The following is a 23,124-nucleotide window of genomic DNA, read 5'->3' as shown; positions in this document are numbered from 1 at the left end:
TCCAACGTCGAGAGACTACTTTGGCCTGGCAACTCTCCAGACTGTAACTGTATTGAGCCATGCTGGTTCTACATGAAGAGAGAGACTACAAAGAAAGGAGCTCCACAGTCAAGAACGGAGGCAACTAGAATCTGGCTAAATTGCTGGAGAGATCTCCCACAAGCTAAGATCCAAGCTTGGATTGAGCGTATTCTTATACATATTCCAAAGATAATTGAGCTACAAGGTGGTAATGAGTATATAGAGGGGAGAGATAGGCGTTGTGTAGGAGAGCGGCCAGATTTCGGCTAAATTATTCTTGGCAGGACAAAACTTTTGTGAGGCACCTCCGTAGTTACGCTGCAAAAAAAATGACTTGGATAACTACCACTCTACTCATACATTTAATCTCTACATACTATTTCTGAGTGAAATAATTCTGCCAGCAATGTCCCTCAGCATTGGGATAAATAGTCATGCCTTTGTTTTCATGGTCTGACTGTGGGCGTTGATACTCATGTCCAGCAATTTAGCAATATTTCCAACAACATATTTTCCAACGTCAAGTTATAACAGCAAACAGGAAAAAAAATTCAGCACATCCCATCCACACTCATTTTCTTAAAATCAAATGTCGCAGACTATTTTTCAAGTACCGGAATGTATTACTTGATATTTTATTATTATTATGGAGGTATAGTTGATGTTGTTGTGGTGCCAAACCTCCATGAGTGCTGCGTTAGGAAAGGACGCGTCAAGGCAGCGCGCGACAACGAGCAGCACCATCACCACGACCACTACTATTTACAAGGGAATTGTTGCATGAAAAACACACTGTATTTCTTGTACAACACATATGAATTCAGTCAAACCTCAAAATCTGCAAAGCGCACATTTTGCGTTACATGGTCCATTACCACCACGTGCTACTAACATGTGGCACGGCAACGCGCAGCAGCAGCCAGCATGGCTCCCAACGCGTCGCAAACCCGAAAAAAACAACAGGACGCGCGAACAGAAAAAAAAACGAACAACGCCCACCAATGCATCATGCTATAATAATCATACACCATTAAATTCTTTTTTGGTTGCTGTCCCATCCCAAAACGCAAGCAGAACTAAATCAAGCAAATGCAAGCATGCATAAAATGTCTAATTCAGTGCGTTTGGACCGCATCTCGCACTTCCCGCCTCTTCCCCTCCCCACCGTCGACATGTTGCTCCGCCCAAATGCCGTCATGCACCAAAATGAAACATTCAGAATGTACAAGACGAAGAAAAAACAGAGACGGAAAACCACATTTATGTCTACAAGAGCATCTTCCTGGGGTCCTCAATGTACTCCTTGACCTTGACCAGGAAAGTAACAGCCTCCCTTCCGTCGAGTAGTCGGTGGTCGTACGTGAGGGCAAGGTACATCATCGGCCTAATCTCAACCTTTCCGTTGATGGCGACGGGTTTCTCCTTGATAGCATGCAGACCAAGCACGGCGGTTTGTGGGAGGTTGATGATGGGGGTGCCCATCAGACTGCCGAAGACACCACCGTTGGAGATGGTAAAGGTGCCGCCGGCCATATCCTCAATCGTCAGCTTGTTGTCGCGCGCCTTCTTGCCGAGGTCGGCGATGGCCTTCTCAATGCCGACCATGTCCATGCTCTCAGCATTCCTGACGACCGGTGTGACGAGACCCTTCTCCGTGGCGACAGCAACCGAGATGTCGACGTAGTCACGGTAAACAATCGTGTCGCCGCCATTGGGACCCTCAATCGAAGCGTTCACAGCGGGCACGTCACGCGCGGCGAGGATGCAGGCGCGAGAGAAGGCCGACATGAAACCTAGCTTGACACCCTTGTTCTTGAGCACTTCGTCCTTGTAGAGCTTACGGAACTCCATGATGGACGACATGTCGACTTCGTTGAACGTAGTCAGAGACGCGGCAGTGTTTTGCGATTGCTTCAGGCGCTCGGCAATGCGGAGACGCATGCGGTTCATCTTGACCTATGGTAATTGTCAGCACACCTGTGGCGCAACAAAGAACTGGAATGGACATACACGGCGCTCCTCACGGCTGCCAGGGGTTGCGGGCTTGGGCTCCTCTGGCTTGGACTCCTTCTTGGGCGGCTGGGGCTTGGATTCCTGCTTGGGCGGTTGGGGTGTCTCTTGCTTGGGCTCTGGCTTGGACTCTTCCTTGGGCGCCTCGGGCTGAGACTGCTCCTGCTGGCCTTCTGGCTGCGACGACGTCTCCTGCGACTCCGGGGCGGGCTCCTTGGGCTGCTCGCTGGCCTCCTTCTTTCCACCCTCGGGCGCGGCGCCAGGCTCGAGCCTCACAATTTCCTGTCCAACCGTGACAGTGTCTTCCTCGTTGACGAGGAACTCCTTGATGATACCGGCCTCGGGCGCATTGACGGCCACGTCAATCTTGTCCGTCTCAATGGTAGCAATCTCCTCGTCCTGCTCAACATGGTCGCCGACCTCTGCACATGACGTTAGCTACACGCACAGGCGGGCAGTGGGCATTGAGCGCACGCTTTGACCATTGCTTGAGGGTGCCCTCGGTGATGGACTCGGCCATGTCGGGCACCTTGACGATAGTGTCGGCATAGGTTCGTATGTGGTCGAGTGTGCATAGGCGCTGTGTCGAGAGCTGGCCCGGCCGCCTGTATTGGAGTCAGTAAGCGGCAGGCTGGAGGCGGGGGACACGGGCGGCACCTTGAAGCCTGGCTGAGGAGGCCAGACGAGTTTGCCCTGGCGACGGCCGAGTAGGTGCGCGCAGCGGGAGTGCTTCGTGGGCTGGGGCGCAAAGCTCGCACAGAGCGCATGGCCGCGGGCAGGCGGCGGAGACAGTGCTGGCCTGACATGGTGGGCAGGGAAGCGAGGACGGCAAAAGAAAAAGAATCCAAGGACGGGGTGGCAGCGAGATGGACGCCTTGGTGTGTGTGTTTGTGCAGCAGCAGCGGGGGGGCAGTGAGGCAATTGTAGGAGTTCTGGTCTGAAGCAGGCACAGACAGATGCAAAGCAGGGCACCCACACGCCGCTTTGCTCTTCTGACCACCGGAAGCCAGCCGCCGTCACAGGCACGCCTGCCAAGCCCGCGACCTCAACCCTAATCAACACGCCCATTCCGCATCTGCGCGACGACAGCGAGCCATTGCGGCCACGAACCACGACCCTCGCGCCCATCCGCCCCGGCTGTCCACACACCGCTCGCGAGCCATCGTCGCCATGAGCTCCAAAACACACGTCCTGTACGCCCCTCGCCCCGCGCCCCCCCCCGCCAGCACGCGCGCAGAGACTGACCAGGCCGCAGACGCCTCTACAGGCGATCCCTCAAGCTCGCCCTCGACTGGAGCGTCCACCGCTACCTCTGGCGCGGACAGGCTCTGTACATCCGCGAGCTGTTTGAGGCCAAGAGGCATGTCACAGAGCCTCGAGTGATGCGCGTACGTCTCTCGACGACCTCTCGACGACACATACATACAGACCGACGCAAACAAGCGCTGACGGCCTGCACAGGACTTGATCAAAGAGACAGAGGAGCTGCTCGAAAAGTGGAAGCACCCGGATCCTTACCGCCCGCCCACGGCTCCTGGAGGTTCGTTCCCGTCCCGGATACTTTTCCGCATCGGCCGCGGACATGACGATACTGACGGGTTCCCTAGGCTCAAAGTACGAGCGCAACCTGCCGTGCCCAATCACCGACCGTGAGTTTGCCATCCATCTTGTTTCCACCACAACACAACCTGACGCTCTCCAGCTCCGCCAAAGATGATCTTGTAGTCGTTGCCATGGAAATCGGCAGCAGAGTCAACGTGTGCATTTTACAGCGACTGTGCGACACCACAGTAGTACGCAATAAGACAGTCAAAGAAGCCTGCCGTTCATTGTCCATCATGCCCCGTCTATTGTTTCCGTTTGGTCTTGATTGCTCTAACTCGAGTCGATGCAGGTTGATGAGTGTATTAGGTCTGAAACTTCCTCACCCTGCGTACAGTGTTTAGGTATCCCATGCCCTCTACGACGTCCTCTCTCTCCACCCAGAGCGGTGCATCTCCGAGCGCCTTTGATACCCCCGTATCCTTCGCCTCTGCGCTTGCTTCCGCCCATGCGTCTTCCATATATGCCCATTCTGGCATCTCACAGCAGCCCCCAATCAATATGGTTTTTTCGCGTGCCAGGTTGTACAGCATTGACTCGTGCGTCTTGGGCACCAGAATTTCGACGACCTTCTTCTCTGGGTTGAAGCCGCGGATCATTGCAGTGCAAACCAGCTTCGTTGTTCGCGGGTCCAATGGCTCCACCATACCGAGATGTGCAGATTCCGGGAAGAAGGGGATCTGAAGTTTCTTTGTCCGCGGAAGTGATGTATAAGGGGATGGCACAGCCGACGACGACGACTGGACAATCTGCACAATAGACCCATTCAGCGCGTGCACCAGAGAGGCAGGCTCAACGAGTTCCGAATACATTGCGAAACCGACTACATCTTGCATCCGCTCATCGCTCTCTTGATAACAAAACTCCCAGGGTACGAGGTGCGACAGCGGCTCAGAATTCCACCCCAGCACTCGTGCTTGGCCATTGCTCGCGTTGCTGCTTTTGAGGTGGAAATAGGACTGCATCTGCATGGCGCCAAGTTCCGCATCCGTCCTCAGCAATGGAAGCTGTGGCTGTTGCGCAGTGATTTCATGGACTGCGCCATGGTATTGCGACGCAGTGGTTTGCAGCAAGTGCAGTCTTGCTGCGGTTTCGGTATCGATGGCGCACGTATCGCCAAGGTGAATTACATTATGTGGTCTTAATTTTGCCAGGAGCCTGTTGAGTAGGTCGAACTGCTGCGAGTAGAGGAAGCTAGGTGTATCGACGACCAGGGGTAGAGAAGAGTCCCGAGAGTGGAGAGTGCGATATGCCAAGACAAGGTCCTCAACACATGCTTCATAGTAATCCGAGTAGTTGGCCAAGTCTGCTGGGATTGGGTGCGTGCGAACCATGTCGTTTGTGGCAGTCGTATCTTTTGGTTCGGGTACGACTGATGGGTGGGCGAAGCTTGGGCCAAGATTTAATTGTCGGACGATGACGAGGGAGATTTGACCTCCAGGCGTATACTCTTGCTTCCTGGGGTCGAGGTCCATGTAGCACACGGCCGGCACGGATGGAGCAGTCTTTCCTAGACCTGTCAGGTAGCGGTTGATGAGTCGCCTGGCAAACGTTGATTTTCCTGAGATCGGGGAGCCAGTAACTGCAGTCATAGACGGGCTACTGGCACAATCCTCCACTGAGCGAAGCCAATCTTCTGGAGCCAGTTCGGGGTGCAATGGCCGGGAAAGCGCATCGGCATCTGATTGAGTAACCTGCGGGTGCGATTAGATTCAACATGGAATATAGTCCTTTTAAAATCTGTTTGGCCTCATGGCGTATCCTATGCATGTAGTCTAGGGAGAGCGGCACTTACAATGCAAAAAGATCTCCCCTTTTCTATTTGCGAATCAGCGTTCCATATATTACCAAACATTGGACTGATGCTGGAAAGTGGTGTCGGAACTCTGCATGACCGAAACAGGACGTGGTTTGTGCCGTCTAGTCCACGAATCTTGGATATAGGACCGGTGGCTGGTACATAGGCTCGATGCACTCTGTTCTTTTGGCCGTCTTGACCAACTGTACCAATGTTGGCGCCATTGACATGAATGGCGCCTCTTAGCACTGTAAACTCAAAACAGCCCACGAGCGCAATCGTCGTGTGTTTGGGCAAATTGATGGTGAGCTCGGTGTCGGTGTCTGACAGGATGTTCTGGGGTTCGCTACGCCAGTTGCAAAGCTTGAGGTTGCGCTGTACAGGCACATTTTCCTCATCAGTGTCTGAATCTTCAGACTCGGACTCTTGTTTCTTTGCTACCGGACTTGGTGGTGCAGAAATCTGCTCAAGTGTGACTTGGGGTGTGTTCACGACTTTTGCTGCAGCCTCCGTTCTAAGGCGAGCCGCCGCAATCGCCGTAAGCGGCTTCCCACTGGAGGGAGCAGATGCAGCGCCATCTTCCCCTCTCTTTCGTTTTGCAGACATCCTGAGGGCCAGTATTGATGTTGGTGTTCTGGTCCCAGCGGCTGACCTGTGGTGGACGGAGACGAATGGATTTTGCCTGGGTCGCGCGCGCGGTCCGAAGTAGACTAGCGCCAATGTGGCTGGAGGTCCGCGCGCAAAAAGTTCCAACTGAAGCAGGTCACTTTCTGGGCGCAAAGAGCACAGCTCGCCACACACGCCATGAAGGAAATGAAGAAGACAAAGGTGCCGCTGCCTGTTTCCAAGCCGAAACAGAAACCGCAGAACCCTCCACCCAAAGCGCAATTGAGCCAAGAATTCATCGATAGCGACGACGATTCCCACACTGAGAGCACCGCGCAACCAAAGAAGGTCGACAAGCCCAAAACCACCATCGGCATTCATGTCAACGGCGTTGCCAAATCCAAGTCCAAGCCCAGCAAGACCGATGCGCCTTTGTCCAAACCGACACCGAAACCCAAGGCACCCCCGAAAAAACCGGCGCCAAAGCAAATCGTGACGGAACGCGATGTTGAAGACCTTTCGAGCTCCGAAGTGAGCGACGATGACGCGCCGACCCGAGATATACAGACCAAGCTGCCGGGGAATGAAGCGGGCAAGGAGATTTCAAGCGACAGCGACAGCACAAGCAGCTCAGACGACTCCAGCGACGAGTCGGATACTGACGATGCGGCGCAACCGAAGCAGAACCCGGCACCACCACAACCCCAGGCACAAGCACCACCACCAGCGTCGCACGTGGTTGATTTCCAACCGACACAGGCTTACGTCCCCCCCAAAGGGTTCAACCCTGTACCACTAAACGACAAGACCATTTCAAGAAGTACGGACTTGTTCGCAAACCTAGAGGGGAAGCAGGTATGGCACATTACTGCCCCCGCAGGTGTCTCGTTGAAGGACCTGAAGCACTTTGCAATGGACAAGGTCACAAAAGGAGAGGTGGTCCTGAGCCACAAGGGTACCGACTATGCTTTCTCTCAGTCGGAGAAGAGCGAGGATGGCGCACGGGCAGTGTTTGTTCCTAAAAAGGACGGAATGAAGCCAGGTTTGTGTTTCGTATCTTGCCAACAAAGAGTGTGCTGACTGTTTTAGTATCTGCCCGGATAGCAAAGACACTGCGGTTACAATCTGTTGTGCGAATACCCAAGCTCAGCTCTCAACAAGCCGACCAAAACACAGGCTCAGAAGCAGCAGCCTCGATAACGCGATCTACTATTCGAGCACCACGACCCCAAGTCACGGGCCTGAAGATGCGATTCCTCCCCATAGGGTTTACAAGCACGGACGGAGGGGTTCTCGGCGACTCAGACGGCTCGGCTGAGCCGGCTCGGGAAACAGCCGCGCTGGAGGCTACCAAACAGTCCAAGAAACAGAAAAGGAAGCATGCCGATGTAAACGGCGGGGAGACAAGTGAAGCGCCATCGAAGAAAAGCAAGAAGCACCAGGATATGGAAGACGCCAAGAGGAAGGCGGACAAGAAGGCCAAGAAGGAGAAGAAGCGCGCCAAAGAGGCTTCATGAAGCCTTTGCTTGAGAGGGGATCTGGTTTGAAGGATTTGCGCGGAGAGCTCCAATCGCCCGTCATGGCACAGAGCGAGGCAGCGACTAGGGTGGACCGAGGGCAGGGAGCGTCGCTTTGCAAGCCAGTCGGCATACACGTGGTGCATGAGCGAAGGTGGCCAGGGATGTTGGGGATGGCAATGTGCCGTTGACATTGAAGTCAGGCGGCGAGGGCGAGACGGAGGGCACGCACATTACCTTAGCTACGTAGGCCAGGGCGGCACAATGACAAGCACGTGCAGCCGCGTAGCATCCCAGCCTGATTTTCTTTTTGCTACGCGATGCACACGGAGCCTCGGCAACGAGCAGACGGATAGGGGCGAGATGGGGATACAGCAGCTGGCCACGGAGGGTGTTGGGCGCGGGTGGCTTGCAGTGGCAGGGCGGTATCCAGGCGCTTGGGAGCTCGGGGAGACGAATTGACACTAGCGCCTGGGGCTAAACAACGCGCGCTCTGTTGTCACTGACAAGGCCAGGCCATCACCGCATTCTGCGAACTTTTTGCCTTTCTCGCAGCCCCGGCCGCTGCACCATGCTCATGAGCAGGCCTCGTGGCTCCCATCCTCCCCGCGACTACCCCGCCTGCCACTGCCGCTGCTCCTGCCCCCGCCGCTGCTGCGAGCGCTCCCGCCGCCATGGCCTCCTCCACCGACGCTCGCTCCTCGCATGGTGCTGAGCCCTCGCAAACACACGAAACCGCCTCGCCCTCCTCGACGCCCACACACACACCCGCCGACAAGAGGCACATGGCGCACCGCCGATCCCACGCCGACCACGGCCAGGCCTTGGAACCGCCCTACTCGGACCTGCCCACCATCTCAATCGAGCACGACGACAGCATCCTCCTCGAGGCCGCCCCCGACGACGACGCGCCCCACGGCGAAAGCGTCTTTGACGATGGCGAGATGAAGCGCCAATTGATGGATATAGAGTCCAGCTTCATCCCAGAGGCGCCCATACACGCCGAGGCGCCACAGGGGCTGCCCGGGGCCGACGATACCTATCTGTTCGGTGGCTCGCCAGGCAATTCGCAGCAGTCGTCTCGTCCTGCCTACTCCGAGTCAGCCATGCGCAGAGTCATGGAGAGCCTCGAGGAAATGACCAAGCCCAAAAAGAAGCCTAAGAAGCTTGAGGTGCGCAGTGGGCACACGCCGACCAAGTCGCAGCCCGAAATCTCCTTTCAGGCCGACTCCCCATCCTTCTCAGATGCCCCTACACCTGCCGGCGCCTACAAGACGCCTGCCGTTCGCCCCCTGGATTTTGGCCACGACGACTCCATGGACGCCGACATGTCCACCTCGGATGTTGCCCCTTCCTCGCCCTCCGCACAAGCAGCGCAACGGAGCATGTCGCGCACTTCTGCCGAGCAGGCTGCACAGCACGAACAAGACGACGATGTTGGCTCCGGTGACGAGGACACCGGCGCAGGTGCACAGGAGAAAGAGGGGGATATGCGGCGGCCCACCTCTAGCGCTTCCACGGTCAAGGCCCCTGATTTCACCCAAGCCGAAGACGGCTCCTCGCTCACAAGCACAAACGACTCGAGCATGGACAGCTCAGCCATGCCTCCGCCGTCTGCTCCCGCAACCGCCCAAAAGGTAAGTACACGACCAAACTACCTGCAACACCGCAATTCGAGCCAGCGGTCGTCCGTGTCGTCCTTTACCAATCGCTCGGACGCATCTGGAGACGGCGTCAGTACAGAAAGCCTAGGTGCCGACTTTGCCCTCCAGACTGGGGGTGCAATCCCGCGTTCGAGCGGACCACAGAAATCGAGCATTGGCCTATCCCGACTGCCGAGTTTGGGTAGCATCGCATCCTCCATGTCCGGATACAGTGACACTAATCCTTGGGACAAGGGTCGGAGCATCAGCAACAATTCGCTATCAGCTTTTCTTCAACCAGACAATAGCCTGGGTCGTTTAGACGAGGAGGCGCCAGGCAGCGCAACACCACCCGAGACGCCGCGTGCTCCCAGCGTTCAACCCGCTGCACCTACGGATACCGTCATTGCTAGACATGTCCAGGATATCCAGGTCCCTGACTCTATTGCCCGCGACTTCCGAGCTAAGCACTCGCGATCCCCTGACAGACGGCACATGGCCACCCCCTTCACGCGGAGCAAGCACAATCTGACGCTCAAGGAGCAAAACAGCAAGATTGACAAGCTAAGCAAGGAGAATTTTGATCTCAAGCTGAAGATTCATTTCCTCGACCAAGCGCTTCAGAACCGGTCGGATGAGGGCGTTAAAGAGATGATTTCAAAGAATGTTCAGCTGCAAACCGATCTAGCCACCGAGAAGAAGGAGGGCCAGTCGATGCGCAAGAAGATCAGGGATCTAGAGCGTAGGCTTAAGGCCCAGGAAGAAGGATCTGCTAACGCCAAGGATGTCACCAGCGGCTCCGACGATGACAAAAGCGAGCCTTCTTCGAGACAAGCAGAGCTCGAGGAGGAGATTGAGTTTCTCCGGGAGCGTCTGGAGTCTACGGAGATTACTGTCGATCAATGGCAACAGGAGGCGCTTCAAAAGGAGGCCGACAATCGACGCATGGCGGACTACATCAAGGTAATGCGGGAAAAGGGGCCGGGCGGAGATTCGACCGGTTTTGACGAAGCCATCAACATGTGGAAGGAAGACTTTGAGGATGAGCGGGCCAGGCGCGAGCAAGTCGAAACGCGCTGTCAACAAGCAGAGGCAGAAGCAGACCAGCTTCGCGAAGAGATTCAGCGTCTAAAGGAGCAGATCCAGCAAATGCAACAACATTCCATGCCGACCCACATGAACAAAACTTTCAACAATTCGCGGCGCACCCAGCAACCCTTTACTGCACGCTCAAATGCAGATTCTGATGGTAATGACCATGTTGTATCAATGTCGACTGGCGGTACAAGTGGCACGCTTGTGGAGCAACTGCAGAGCGACAATGAAAAGTTGCAACGAGACTTGCACGCACAAGCGTCCATGCTTACCTCGAGAAATCGGGAGAATCTTCGGCTGAGAGAAGAAAATGAAGGGTTGAAGCTCACAATCAGGAGGGGAGACACTGGGTCGACTACTGGTGATAGCATCCTGGAGCGCTCCATTTCTCGCAATCACATGCGATCTGTCTCACGAGCAAGCGGCGGCACGCGCGGCACGCAAGATCCTGACCAAGAGGATCTTGAAACCAAAAATGCGGCGCTGCGCGATGAACTGTCGCATTTGAAGCTTTCATACAAAGAGCTCGACGATCAGCTGAATGGCCATCTTGACATGCTCGAGACCTCTGAGAACAAAGTAAGAGAGTTGGAACGAGAGATTGAGGCGCAGACGGAAGATCTCCAGGCCCTGGCCAACGAACGTGATGAAGCGCTGGAGTTGCTGCAAGACAAGGAGCAAGAATGTGAAGAGTTGCGACAGGAAGCGCTCGACACGGTGCAGCGACTGGAAATCGAACTCGAGCAGAAGCAAAACGAGCGCGATCGCCTCTGCAATGACTTGGAGAACACCACGGAAGATTTCCACGCTTTGCAGCAAGAAATGAAGAACGTCAGCGAAAGCCTTTTGCAACTCGAGGACGACAGAGACGCCAATCTGCGCAAGATCCAGAACCTTGAATCTGAGCTCAGCGACGCCAATGAAGAGTTGAATAGGCAAGACAAGGTAATTGGCGAGGAGAGGGCCAAGAATGAGCGACTAGACATTCAACTCGAGTCTTGCCAGGGTGAAATCGACTTCCTACGAGAAGAACAAGAGAGTGACAAAATCAAGATTGGCGAGCTCGAATCTGCCCTGAACCACACTCAAGTCTCACTGCAGGAGGCTAGAGAGCGTTCTCGAGACCTGGAGCAGCGTATGATCGAAGAAAGGCAACAGCGTGATGCTTTGGAATCTCAGGAGAAACAAGAGGTGGAAAAGATCATTACGGATCTCAACACCCAACTAACGAAGCTCAAAGAGGATTGCAGGAAGCTCCGAAAGACCCTCTCCACTACGGAAGTCGAGGCTTCGACTTGGAAGCAACGGCATGACGAGTTTGAGCATACTCTTCGGGAGGCCCTTGGCAACCTTAACGGTACAAGGGCAAGCCTCTTCAAGGTACAGATTCATATCCCTACATTCAGCGTTTCACCTACTTACAGATTGTGTAGGACATTGGGAAGCTCCAGCGAGATCTCCAGTCTACTACGCAAGAACTCGATGTCGTCAAGACAGACCTTGCAGAGAAGGACCGACTCCTGCGCAACCGCGATACGCTCTTGGAAAACACTGGCATGGAAAGCCGTCGCTTGGCCGAGCTTCTTGAGCGCGAGCGCCAAGCGCGTCGACAAGATGTAGCAGCCTTTGAGAACGCAAAACGCGCTCACCAGTCTACTGTTCGAGCGGTTCAGCAGCACGAAGCCAAAATTGTCGAAATGGAGCATCTTCGTAGCCAGGACCGTCATAGGCTTCACAATCTGGAGAAGCAGTACAAGGAGCAGCTGCTTGAACGCAACAATCTTTTGTATGCTCTATGGAACCGCCTGTCCACGCTCTGTGGTACCGAGTGGTCCCGTAACAACGCCCTTGTCAACGGAGAGCTTACTTCAATGGAGCTCATTTCGAAGAATGTCAATGGCTTCAACAAGAACATCATCTTCGCGGTGAGAACCGTCGAGGGAATTATTGGTGGCTTCAAGCAACGAATCCGCAACATTGAGAAGGATCTCATTCGCGACTACCAGACGCTTGAACATACTCTCGACACTCGCGTCAAGAGGCTTGATCAGCTTGAAAAGCTTGTCATGGCCCAACGACAGTCGATTGGAAGACCCAGCACCGTACGTGGTGGTATTGTTGATCTGAACACAGCAGAGATGAACAAACTCCGGACAGAGAACAAGACTTTGCGAGCCGAAGTCCAGACCCTTCGCGCTATCACTACAACGACGCAATCAGGGAACGACGTGATTCTCAGTCGTTCTCCGTCGAGGGCTGGATCGCCCAGCTCCTCCAAACGCGCCAGCATGGCACAAACACTTTTGCGTGCACAGTCTGCTTCCGTTGTCGAGCACGTCTCTTCCTCGGGTCCTGGTCATCCCTATCCTGCTGCTGGACCTCTTCAGACCAGTGAGCAGAAGTGGATACATCGCCTCAAGGAACTGGAGCGAAGGCTGAAGGCCGAGCGAGAGGCGCGACTGCTCGACCGCAATGGTGCCAGGAAGCGATTGGAGCAGAAAGTTGAAGAGAACGCCGATTTGAGAGCAGCTCTTGAGAAAGAGAGAGATCGAAGGGACGACGATGTCGACATACAACGAAGTGCATCGACGAGTGGAAACCGTGCGGGAGGAAGCGGACGTGCCAGTGTGCTTGGAGGCACTCGGCACACTAATGGCAAAGAGAGGGAAGAAGAAATGTATTAGTACGTTTCAACAGGTTGGGCTTTTCTGTTGTACATTCTTATTACCCCCCTTTTTTCTTTTCTTCTTCTCACTTTTACATCACATCTAGACTCTAGTTGCCACTTTTTTTTCCCTCCGATTTGTCTCTTTTTTTTCTAATTTTTTCTCATGACCTTATGTATAACGAACACACATAGCTTTTTTGGCTGCCAAATTAGGGCGCAAAAGGGTACTAGTGCAAAGTTGCCTTGTTGAGGGTTTTTACTTGGGGTTTTATCTTATGTCTGTGTGTGTATGTGTTGGGGGATCAAAGCTGTCTAGTCATTTGAATGGAATATGCTATCTTTGGTTTGTGATTTTGATACCCGGTCTGAAGTCTGAGATGATTCTTCATGCTTGGTGTGATGGCGTTGTGTCTAACGAGGATGTAGCATGATGTGAGGGAACAGTGGTTAGACAATGATGGTGAATAGGCCTCTAGATCATGTGCTATGCTTCCTTGTTTAGAAAGCGCTCTGCATTGGGTGTACGACATCTCGAAGGCATCTTTGATCAAGGTTTGCCCTGTGTATGTATACTCGAATATCGCTTACAAGCTATACTCAGATAGTTCAAGCATTGCGCTTCATCACTCACATACTCTTATCCTCTAACCCACCATTCTCCGTCCTACCAGCCCCCCCCCGCAAGCCCGCTATTGCACAGCACGTGAGCCCAGCCCCATAGTCATCCGATCCATCTTTTCCCGCGCATCGCAGCAACGCAGAAAAGGCGCGGTCGACTCACCGCTCAGCTCGTCCGCAGCGCATCACTCTCTTCTCATTCAAGTACGCCCTTTCCTGCCCCCCCCCTCCCACCACCACACCACTATCCAGATTTTCACCCGCACACACTGTATCTGCCGTGTTGCGACGATACGTGCAAGATAAGAAGAAAGAGAGAAGAGATAGTTAGAAGGGTTTACTATTGCGGGCTGAAGCTATGGTTTCCAGGCGGAATCTCACTTACAAGCATCAGGTTGCTTCTAAACCTTCGTCGTCTTCTTTCCCGAGCGATGCCCACGAGCAGTGCGCTCCTGTAGCTTCTTCTTCTTCTTCTTCTTATCTCTCGAAACCACCCTCGTCGTCGTCGTCGTTAAAGCGCGAATCAACGCCCCCTCTCTCTCAGCGGGTTTCCGAATCCGATCTCTTCGCCACGCTGCTGTTTGATCGCCAGCGAGCGTACCAAAGGAGTTCTAGCTCGCGACTTGCATCGGACGGAGCAGCGTTTGGTGGTGGTGGTGCTGCTGGTGGAGGGAAAAAAGAATCCACACCCGTGACGCGGAGTTTTGCAGTGCCGCACCAAAGCTCACGACAGTTGCTAGTGGAAGGGTTGAACGGGCAAATGGCGGCGGAAAAAGAAGACGCTTGTGCAAGTGAGTCGGGCCCGCGCAAAAGAGCTATGTCAGCGGATGATGTGGATGAGAGAAAGAAGCGGAAAATGACAGCTCCAGTGGCAGAAGAAGGAGAAGAAGGAGAAAAAGAAGAGTCGGCGGCACCAAGTGAGAGCGAAGAAGAAAGTTCTTCAACTGGTGATTCAAACGACAAGTGTGCTGCTGCGTCTGCACATGGTACCGCCTCGCAGGTGAGCATTACACCGAGCGCGCGCATGCGGAATCAGGGCTGATCTGACGAAGAGTTCTGATGGCACGGCGAGGGTGGGTGAGAGGTCTAGTAGTGTGTCTACAGCGGATTGGGCAGAGCAGCGGGATGTCGTTGTGACGTCTGATGAGGGCGAGGATAAGGACAACGAAGACAACGAAGACGGCGAGAATAGCAGCACTGATACTGAAAACGACAACGGCAACGAAGACGGAAAAGAAGGCGACAACGAAAACGACAACGAAGACAAGGATGACAACAGTACCAGTAACGACAACAACAAGTGCAAAGTCAAACAACCCGATCTCGACAACAACAGTGAACCAGACAACAATTTCCACGCCAGCTCTCCCCAGACCAACCACGCACAAGACCTCCAACACCTCCGCGACTCGCTCTCAGCCGCAAAAGCCCAACTCAATGCTCTCATCCAGCTGCATGAAACAGAAAAGCGCACCTGGGACGCCCACCGCAAGCAAGCCGAGACGGAAGCGGAAACGCGGCACTCAGCGCTGCAGCGCTCGTTCGAAGCCTCGCAGTCGCAGCTCGCAGCTGTGCTCGCAGAAAACAGCGAAAAGGAAAAAGTCATTCTAAAGCTTCGAGAGGAGGCGGCGGCAGCGGCCGCAGTTAAAGCCGTGGGTTCGTCGTCAAAGCAAGATTCATCACAGCCACAGCCACAGCTGCAGCAGCTGCGTAGTGAAAACAGCAAATTGCGACAAGAAAACTCGCGGCTTCGAGACGCCGCGGCGCAACAGCGCCTGACGCCGCGACACTCACCGCCACCAAGTCACCGGGCGACGCTTTCGCCCGCGCCATCAACCTCGTCGTCAGGCGTGTCGACTTCGACCGAGGAAGAGCGGAAAATGAATAACATACGCAAGACGTATACGAGTGTGAAGCTGAAATTTGACCGGCTCAGGTCGATAGCGAAGAAGCTGACGCTGTGTACGCAGTCGATGGATTTGAGTAGTTTTGGAGAGTTTGGAGGGCACTTGAAGAGGTTGAGGGAGGCGCTTGAGGAGGAGGAGCAGAAGAGGGTGGGTGGGGGGCTGGTGTAGGTAGGTGGGTAGGTGATATGCATACAGGACATGGGTAATGGTGATGGCGTTTACGTCTTTTCTCGGGCTTCAAACATCCCCTTTCTGAGTGGTGAAAGGGAAGGGATGGTCACAGAGAACACAGAAAAGTATCGAGGCTGGTAAAAAAAGAACATGATATCCTGTGTCTGACCGCTAGTGAAAGGAATAGTCAATACTCCGAATCTTGACCTAAAGCCCAAATTTGCTCTTGACAGCACCCATGACAAAGCCCCTTTTTTGTTTGCCCACAAACTTGTTGACGTCGTTGGCCCAGCCAGCGCTGTTATGGGAAAGATTGTCCATACTGTCACCCACAATGTTGAGCTTCTCAGTACGCTCGTTCAGCTGCCGTGTAGCCCATGCGCCCCAGCCTTCTTGATTAGGCGTGTTTGCCTGTGTAGGATAGGATTGGTATTGCGCAGCAGGTGATATAGATGACGAGGCCTCACGGCGGCGTTCTTGCTCAGCCTCTGCGCGTTGTTGGGCAATTTGGCGATTGGAGAGTGGCCGGTCGGGTCCGCCAACTGTGAAAACCCTGCATTAGCACGTTGAAACCACCCACCCATAGAGACAATCACAAGACTTACTGAGCAGATCCATGTCGGCTGGTGTGACATATTGGGTACCGGAAATCCATTGTATATTGCTGATGGTTGGCCGTGGCGGGATGACCAAGTCTGGGTTAAACAGGACATCTTTTGCTCGATCGCTAAAACGCATTAGCACACCACTGTTGATTATCAATATATAGTAACTTACTATTGGAATCCAGTTCCGAATATGTTGATCAAAGTCAATTCTGCTGGGCCTTTCCATCCAAAGATGTCTCCTGTGGCGGTGATGATCGCTTCTGAGAAGCGTCGGACGTCCAAGTAGTCACTGACGTTGACAGAGACAATCTCCTTCAAGGCCGGTATCGAGTAGGCTCTCGCGCACCCATCGCCATATAGACCAAGTAGTGCATACCCCTTTTCCTCATATCTCACCACCATCGCGGAATCACACAGAAACTGATCAAAAGTTTTGTGTGCGCCCTTGTTCGTGGCAGGACGGAACAATCTCGCTTCAGATGAAGTGACTGCCAAAAGCACACCGTTGACCTTCAAGCCTGTCCTAAGACCACCGACAACGGATTGCGAGGCATATGCTGGGCGGCCTGTTTCAGCATGTATAGGGCATATATTTAGAATCTTATCGTTCAGCGCGCATACACCCGCAAACTTTGCCGAGTATCGTCCATCTGCTTCTGGTAGCAGCTTGAACGTTGCAAGGTGTCCAAGGTTGGTGCCAACATGCACCAGAATACTTGAGTAGTCTTCATCCTCAAGCGTCATAACGCTAAATTCAATACAGGTGGGCCACTCCGCCTTCGGGGTTGCCTGAGCCGAGCTGCGCCTGAAGCTGGAGCGCTTGTCGGACTTGATGAAATCTTTAACAGACGCCTGGAAGATAATGGCTGGCCCTCGGAGGTCGATGATGGTCAGACTCCCCCCTTCGAAGCCAGCAGCGACAAAGCCTACATCTGAATGCTTCAAGGCAGTGACAGCTCCGTTGCCCTCGTCAAGCAATGTGAAAGGCAACAGGCCTTCTTTGACAGTCGCCTCGCTTCTTTCGATAATGTTGGTGAGCGCCTGAGGTTTGTTGTTGCCGGGCGGAAACTCCTGTCCTGCGTGCTTGTTCGTGTTCCATCTGAACACTACTACTTCACCGGTCTGTAGTCCCACAGACAGTTCAGAGGCAGCACCTGCGAACGAAGTCTTTGTGACATGGACGTTCTCTGGCCGACCGACTGCACGAGCAACATCGACCTGGAGCAGGGCATGATTTTCAATCTCGTCAGCATGTCCCGCATCCCACAATCGTATTGTGCCGTCTGCATGAGCTGTCTGGACGATATTTCGGTTCTCAAATCGCTTCAGGGGATGTACTGCTTCGGCGCCACCAACGAGCAATAGAGGGCCGTGTTGTCGCTTTTCCGTCATGCCTAGCCATCGGGTACGCTCTACCGGGGCCATATTTACGTAGTTGATGTACGGATGGACAAGCGTCATGGAGAGATGTAGTTGGTTCGTAGGAGTGATTGGCATGCCGCTTGGGAAGGTCAAGGTGATGAGCTCCCCAGAAGCGAGCAAAGCGATGATTGCAATAGGGTCGTGGCAGCCAGCAAAATGTTGGGATGATCTCGGAATGAGTACCAAATCCACGACTTCTGTACCAGGCGGACATGGCAACATCCGTTGCCTTTTGGGATTCTCAAAGTGTTCCGAGAGTATCTGCCACGACGCCGTAGCATATACAGGCGTTCGGCCTAACTCGAACAAAGTCAGACTCTTCGCTGAAATATTCGACGGTTGTCCTCCCGCAATAAGGATGGCGGTGTCGTCAGGATCCTGATTCGCACACCATGCGATCTTGAAAATCGGCGACTTGAGCGCGAAAGCCCCCTCTACCGCACCAGGACTAAAGCTTCCTGGGCCTGGTTTGTCCACGTTGGTATCTGTGAGCGTCCTTGCCTGTACAATGCGCCCGTCCTTGGTGTCCCAAATGACGATACTGCTATCCTCGTGTCCCGTCAGAACAAAGGTTCCTGTCGGATGCCACACGGCCTGCGTGAGCGGCGGTTCACGTTCCTTGAAGACGGAGCTAGGATCCGAGTCGCCACCTGGGGCTCCTTTGGGGAGTTTGTAGTTGAAAAAGTGAACAGGCTTGTTTTGCTTGAATGAGTAGATGACTGCGCCGGAGTTATACCCGATTAGTAGTTTGCCGATGTCTCGAGGATGCAGCGACAGCGTAATGACGGACGTCAGTCGAGATCGCGGAAACTGCTCCCTCCAAAAATTGGGTATCTTGAAGGGTGTAAGTGTCTCCCTGTCGAGATCATATGCATAGACCTCGCCATGTTGCGTTCCTAGAAGCGCATAGTCGATGGCGGAGTCGCTGTGCAGCGCCGTGATCTTTGCAGGAGGCGAATGCGCATTCACCAGTTTCTTGGTCTCGAGCGAGAAGACGGACAGATCGTTCTTCGAGTCTACGCACAAGAGCTTTTCGGCGCAGAATTGCAGGATCTTGACCGAGGCGGTGCGGTTGGGCAGGGGCAGCACGACTTCGACTCTTTTCTGCCCAAATACGTAGATTTGGCCAGGGCCATATTTGCTCTCACTCGTTCCGATGGCAATGAGTGACTGGACGGGGTCGTATGCGAGCTGGGTGATCTTGGAGTTTATGCCGTAGTTGCGGATCTGCACGTGTGGTTAGCTGGGCGGGCTGTTGGCGAGGAGCGGGGGCGGGCGGCAGGGCGGGCATACGAGATCCAGCACAAAGAGATCCGGGCTGAGGCCCTGGGAGAGGTCGTTGTTGATTCCAGCCTGCTTTCCGCGCAAGAGATGAGCCATGGTGGCGTGTATGTCTCATGGCCTTGAGCTGCGAGACTCCATGGGCAGCAGTGTCGGGCTGTGCTTGTCTGCCCTTGCGCTGTTCCGCCGGTAAGAACGCGTTGCGCGACGTCATCTCGGCAACTCTAAGCGGACCTGCAGGGTCCACCAGCCACATTGGGTGGCTGCCAAGGCGTGACGCGCAGCCACACTTTGCCGTCCTCTGCATGCTGCATGCACGGGTCAGCCAAACACAAGAACAACCACCAGAGGCCCGTGGGAACACATTATGCGTTGTTTGCTATGTATGTCCAGCACCATCGCAGTTTCTGCGTGCCCGGCATCTACCAAAGACTAATTAGAAAACACGCGTGGTCCAAATGAACAACAACCAAGGACACAGCGCTGGCTGCCAAGAAACATGCCCAGCAGGAATAAGAAAAAAGACCCTGCACTATCACACTCATTGCCCGAGCTTGGGAACGCCCAATCCATCATCTATGGTATCCAAAACACCTTGCAAATAAAGCACTCTAGTTGGACATGGAGGCTCCGTTGGCGCCGAACATTGACCCGTTGGGCGGTTGCGGCGTTCCCGAGCCTTGCCTACTACTACTGAAGCTATTTTGTGCCGCGAGCCGAGCCTGCGACTGAGCCGCCACCTGTGCCTGCTGCCGCTCCATCATCATCTGCTGAGTATTATTAGGCATGCCGTTGAAGGGTGCTGCAGCCGCAGGAGCCTGTGGAGTGCCGTACTGAGGTGGTCCATAGTACGTACTACGCATCTGACCTCCCGATACCGGCGTGCTATACCCTGGCCGTGTGCCGTAAGTAGACGGTGTAGGCGGAGGCGCGCCCTTCATAGGGGATACAGTGCGTGCCTGGGGCGCTTGGCCGCCATTGTAGAGAGGCGCCACGTTCTGCGAGCGCGGATAGTAGGTGCTCTGGTTCGGCTGTGTAGCATATCGGGCTTGCCCTTGCGCTTGAGGCGTCGCACCGTAGTACTGCGAGGCAGGGGCACCACCGTAGCCACCTGGCTGTGCCAAGCGCTGCGGAAAGTACTGTCCAGAGGGTGTGGTTCCATAACTCGGTCGTGGTGCCTGTTGGCCGTAAGATGGTGTCGCTGGGTACCCTGGCCGAGGAGCATAAGATGCGCCACCAGGCTGGAAAGGCTGTGCCGCACCCGAGGGTGAGCGTTGTAGATGCAGTGACGATGACCGATGAAGAGACGGTTGTTGCGAGTACACAGGGCGGCCGCCTGGTTGTTGCACGGATGGTGCAGGGCGGCCGTACTGGTGACCAGCCATGGGATAATGTGCGCTAGCGCCAGAACCCGTCCGTGCCAATGTTGCAGGCGTCGCAGCAGTCATTGCAGGTGTCTTTGAAAGCTTCAGGAGTTGGTCGTCCTCCAAGACTCCCTTGTACTCTTTCGTGTCGAAGATTATGGTTCGACTGATGTTTAGTTCGTCCATCTGATCACCATTTAGCTTGGCAACAGCGTAGGGGGGAAGCTGTGAAATCAACAAAGTCAGCTGCGACTTGAGGATTTGGTACACGTCAAACTCCTCAGACGACGGCGTTGATGGACTGCCAGCCAAGTTTGCCAGAGAGGCGTTCTGCACAACAGGTGTGCGCGGATTGGTCGTGAGGGAGAGATTTCGTATCCTTTGGTAGGATGCCAATGTCTCGAGAAGCTCGGAGATATCCTTGAGGACTTGATCGGTATCCTTTTCCTCTTGGCTTTTCTCTTCCGCCCCGGGCAGAACATCTCCCTCAATGGGCGTAAAGTTCTCCACGGCTTCTTTGAACAGCTCGTCTTCGTCGCTGGTTCCATTGGCAAGCACGGCCTTGGCCTCTTCGGGGTCGAGTAGCGCCGGGTCGATTGGAAACATCTCGTTGAAGCGCTTCTCACCAACCTTGTGCCACCACACCATATTCTTCGTCTCTTCTGGGATAATGGCCGAGGTATCGTCCCGCGTGGGCGCAAAACTCGAGTAGGCACTGCGAAATAGAGCATCTTCTTTTGCTTGTTGAACTGCAACCAGGATCGCTTCAGATGGCGGCTGTTGCGCCTCACCCATACTCAGAGCGCGCTGCCTGCTCTTTTGTTTTGCTGTTGGCGACGTCTGGTCTTTGGGCATGTCCACTCCGCCATAGCCTAGCCACAAACCAGAAGACAAGCCTTGGTGCGCATACGATTGAGATCCCTTGCGCTGGGGCTTGGGGACTTCTGGGTGCGCAAAGGTAATTGTGTTGTTGCCTTTGCTCGTTGTTGGCCTGGCAGACTTGGGTGGGCTGATCTGTGGGAGATGCGGGGGCGCGCGAAAAACGTCTCCAATAGTGGCAGGTTTTTTCTTGCTGTCTGGATCGGGAAGAGGATATACCTCTGTCGTGCTGATGAGATTGGGGAGGCTCGCCTCGCGGAGAGGAAGTATCACCTTGACGGCAGTGTCGAGGGCAGAAATTGGGATCGTGGGCGCGATCTTTTGGGGTTGCTGCAGACTCGAAAAGAGCTGCTTGGGCGGCGCGCTTCCGTATAACGTAAGGACGGTCCTGCTCTGGGGTCCCTCAGCCTCGGTGTCTTCCTGCTTGATGGCCACTGGAGCGCTCTCCTCTCTCTCGACGTGAGCAGAAGGCTCTTCGCTCGAGCCCTTTGCTTGGTGGTGCGCCTTGCGTGCCTCCTCTCGGCCGATGAGATTCCTGAGAATTGTCTGAAAGGCAAGGAGCTTGCCCTGGAGCGCAGTGTCTTGGGGAGACGTGGTCGCAGCCGACGAGTCGTTGGCGCCCGTGGAGGCTAGGATGTCCGTGGTGGCGCTCTCGACATCCCTTTCGAGTGCCTGCAGAGAATCGTACGAGCCATCTTGGATCAGGGTGGTGATGGTAGCAGGGCCATTCGGTGGGGTCAGTTTGGTGCGCTTCGAGTCGGCTTCTCCGGAGGCAGAGCGGGCTATCGACGAGGTTATGGGATGCGAGAGGAGCGAGGGTTGCGTGTCATAGCTAGTGAGCAGAGTCAGCGGGTGGACAAGAAGGCCGCATGGCACGCCGGCGTGATGCGCCTGGATGCGACGTGGACGTATGGATGATGGCAAACACGCGCACTCGTGCAACAACAGCCTGCACCGGCGGCGGGTCCGCCTACACGTGGGGGGGTGGGGGACGCTTCTTGCGTGTGCCGTACCTCTTGAGAACCTCGAGCATGTCCTGCAATGCCGCCTGCAGAGAACGCGTGCCGTCTCCCTGCGCAGACGTGGGAGCGCCATTGGGAGCATTGGCCTGGGGGCTGGCGAGTTTGCGCTTTGCAGCCGAGGGCGACTGGGGCGCAGGCGGAAGCGTCGGCGGGGTGAGGGTGCCGTTGGCGGCGGCCATTGTGACTTGGGGGTGCTGCTTGCGATGCGCGAGTGATGGCGTAGGATGCAACGCGCTCAGGGCGGCCGAAGTCGTCGTTAGTCGGTCTCCTCGACGTGCATTCCTCGCGGCAACACTGCAGGGCGCGAGGCGAAAGACTCCAGGGACGGCGCAGCCAGACACGAGATGGCTTGCAGTGACGCGCAACGGGCCAGGAAGGGGTCGGGCGTGGTGGATGGGCGTCTGGCAAAGAATTGCCCAAGGTTGGCTTGCTGCCGTGGTGCCAGTGCGTGCAGCGATGAATCCAACGCGAGGCCTGGTGCCAAGCCCGCGCCACAGCAGGCCAGCCACAGCGCCTCAGCCACGACATTTGAGCCACAGCGCCCAAGCCACACACTGCCACAGCACGCACAGCACCGCGCTAGCGCCTGAGCTGCCCACTTGCCTGTGCCCACGGTTTTCTCCCCACCCTCCGCCCTCCGCCCTGCCGCGCCATCTCGTTGCAATTGACGTCTACGCGCCTCGATCCCCGCCGCGCCCGCCAAATGAATGCACTGCATTCTCTTCCTGGCAGCTCCAGGTAGCCCTCATTGCCTCGGCCGTCTGGTGACGCGCCTGGCTGCCCGCCTGGTAGGCGTCCAATTGCGCCATGGCTGCTTCAACTGACTGATGCTGACTTGGTCCTCAAGCATCTCTCCACGACCGCGGCCGTTTTCCCTTCTTTTACCCACGCC

General features: G+C 55.1%; 7 protein-coding genes across 7 annotated transcripts; 3 read left to right on the top strand and 4 right to left on the bottom strand.

The window, feature by feature from the left end:
• Positions 1–844: 844 nt before the first annotated feature.
• Positions 845–2,926, bottom strand: SETTUDRAFT_167527 (uncharacterized protein). Its single transcript, XM_008024472.1, has 4 exons — positions 2,689–2,926; positions 2,506–2,636; positions 2,032–2,453; positions 845–1,977 (listed from the first exon to the last, which is right to left on the bottom strand). The coding sequence occupies exons 1-4, from the start codon at positions 2,835–2,837 to the stop codon at positions 1,288–1,290; spliced, it is 1,392 nt and encodes a 463-aa protein (XP_008022663.1). The 5' UTR covers positions 2,838–2,926; the 3' UTR covers positions 845–1,287.
• Positions 2,927–3,201: 275 nt separating this feature from the next.
• SETTUDRAFT_159297 (uncharacterized protein) lies at positions 3,202–3,756 on the top strand (the record flags this gene model as incomplete). Its single annotated transcript, XM_008024471.1, has 5 exons — positions 3,202–3,224; positions 3,287–3,419; positions 3,493–3,571; positions 3,639–3,680; positions 3,734–3,756. 5 exons carry the CDS (start codon positions 3,202–3,204, stop codon positions 3,754–3,756), a joined length of 300 nt encoding a protein of 99 aa, XP_008022662.1.
• Positions 3,757–3,938: 182 nt separating this feature from the next.
• Positions 3,939–6,037, bottom strand: SETTUDRAFT_104103 (uncharacterized protein; the record flags this gene model as incomplete). The annotated part of the gene is made up of 2 exons (XM_008024470.1): positions 3,939–5,327; positions 5,429–6,037. The coding sequence occupies 2 exons, from the start codon at positions 6,035–6,037 to the stop codon at positions 3,939–3,941; spliced, it is 1,998 nt and encodes a 665-aa protein (XP_008022661.1).
• A 198-nt stretch (positions 6,038–6,235) lies between these two features.
• Positions 6,236–7,835, top strand: SETTUDRAFT_183076 (uncharacterized protein; the record flags this gene model as incomplete). The annotated part of the gene is made up of 2 exons (XM_008024469.1): positions 6,236–7,079; positions 7,127–7,835. 2 exons carry the CDS (start codon positions 6,236–6,238, stop codon positions 7,552–7,554), a joined length of 1,272 nt encoding a protein of 423 aa, XP_008022660.1. The 3' UTR covers positions 7,555–7,835.
• A 6,101-nt stretch (positions 7,836–13,936) lies between these two features.
• Positions 13,937–15,653, top strand: SETTUDRAFT_37366 (uncharacterized protein; the record flags this gene model as incomplete). Its single annotated transcript, XM_008024275.1, has 2 exons — positions 13,937–14,578; positions 14,631–15,653. 2 exons carry the CDS (start codon positions 13,937–13,939, stop codon positions 15,651–15,653), a joined length of 1,665 nt encoding a protein of 554 aa, XP_008022466.1.
• A 172-nt stretch (positions 15,654–15,825) lies between these two features.
• Positions 15,826–19,103, bottom strand: SETTUDRAFT_146813 (uncharacterized protein). Its single transcript, XM_008024468.1, has 4 exons — positions 18,980–19,103; positions 16,434–18,913; positions 16,262–16,383; positions 15,826–16,198 (listed from the first exon to the last, which is right to left on the bottom strand). The coding sequence occupies exons 1-4, from the start codon at positions 19,064–19,066 to the stop codon at positions 15,864–15,866; spliced, it is 3,024 nt and encodes a 1,007-aa protein (XP_008022659.1). The 5' UTR covers positions 19,067–19,103; the 3' UTR covers positions 15,826–15,863.
• A 220-nt stretch (positions 19,104–19,323) lies between these two features.
• On the bottom strand, positions 19,324–22,411 carry SETTUDRAFT_127060 (uncharacterized protein; the record flags this gene model as incomplete). The annotated part of the gene is made up of 2 exons (XM_008024467.1): positions 19,324–22,042; positions 22,224–22,411. 2 exons carry the CDS (start codon positions 22,409–22,411, stop codon positions 19,579–19,581), a joined length of 2,652 nt encoding a protein of 883 aa, XP_008022658.1. The 3' UTR covers positions 19,324–19,578.
• Positions 22,412–23,124: the final 713 nt, after the last annotated feature.

Source organism: Exserohilum turcica (assembly GCF_000359705.1).
Source record: "Exserohilum turcica Et28A unplaced genomic scaffold SETTUscaffold_12, whole genome shotgun sequence".
NCBI classification, from domain to species: Eukaryota; Fungi; Ascomycota; class Dothideomycetes; order Pleosporales; family Pleosporaceae; genus Exserohilum; species Exserohilum turcicum.
The sequence above is the reverse complement of the archived record's forward strand: the minus strand, read 5'-3'. Positions and strand labels throughout refer to the sequence as shown.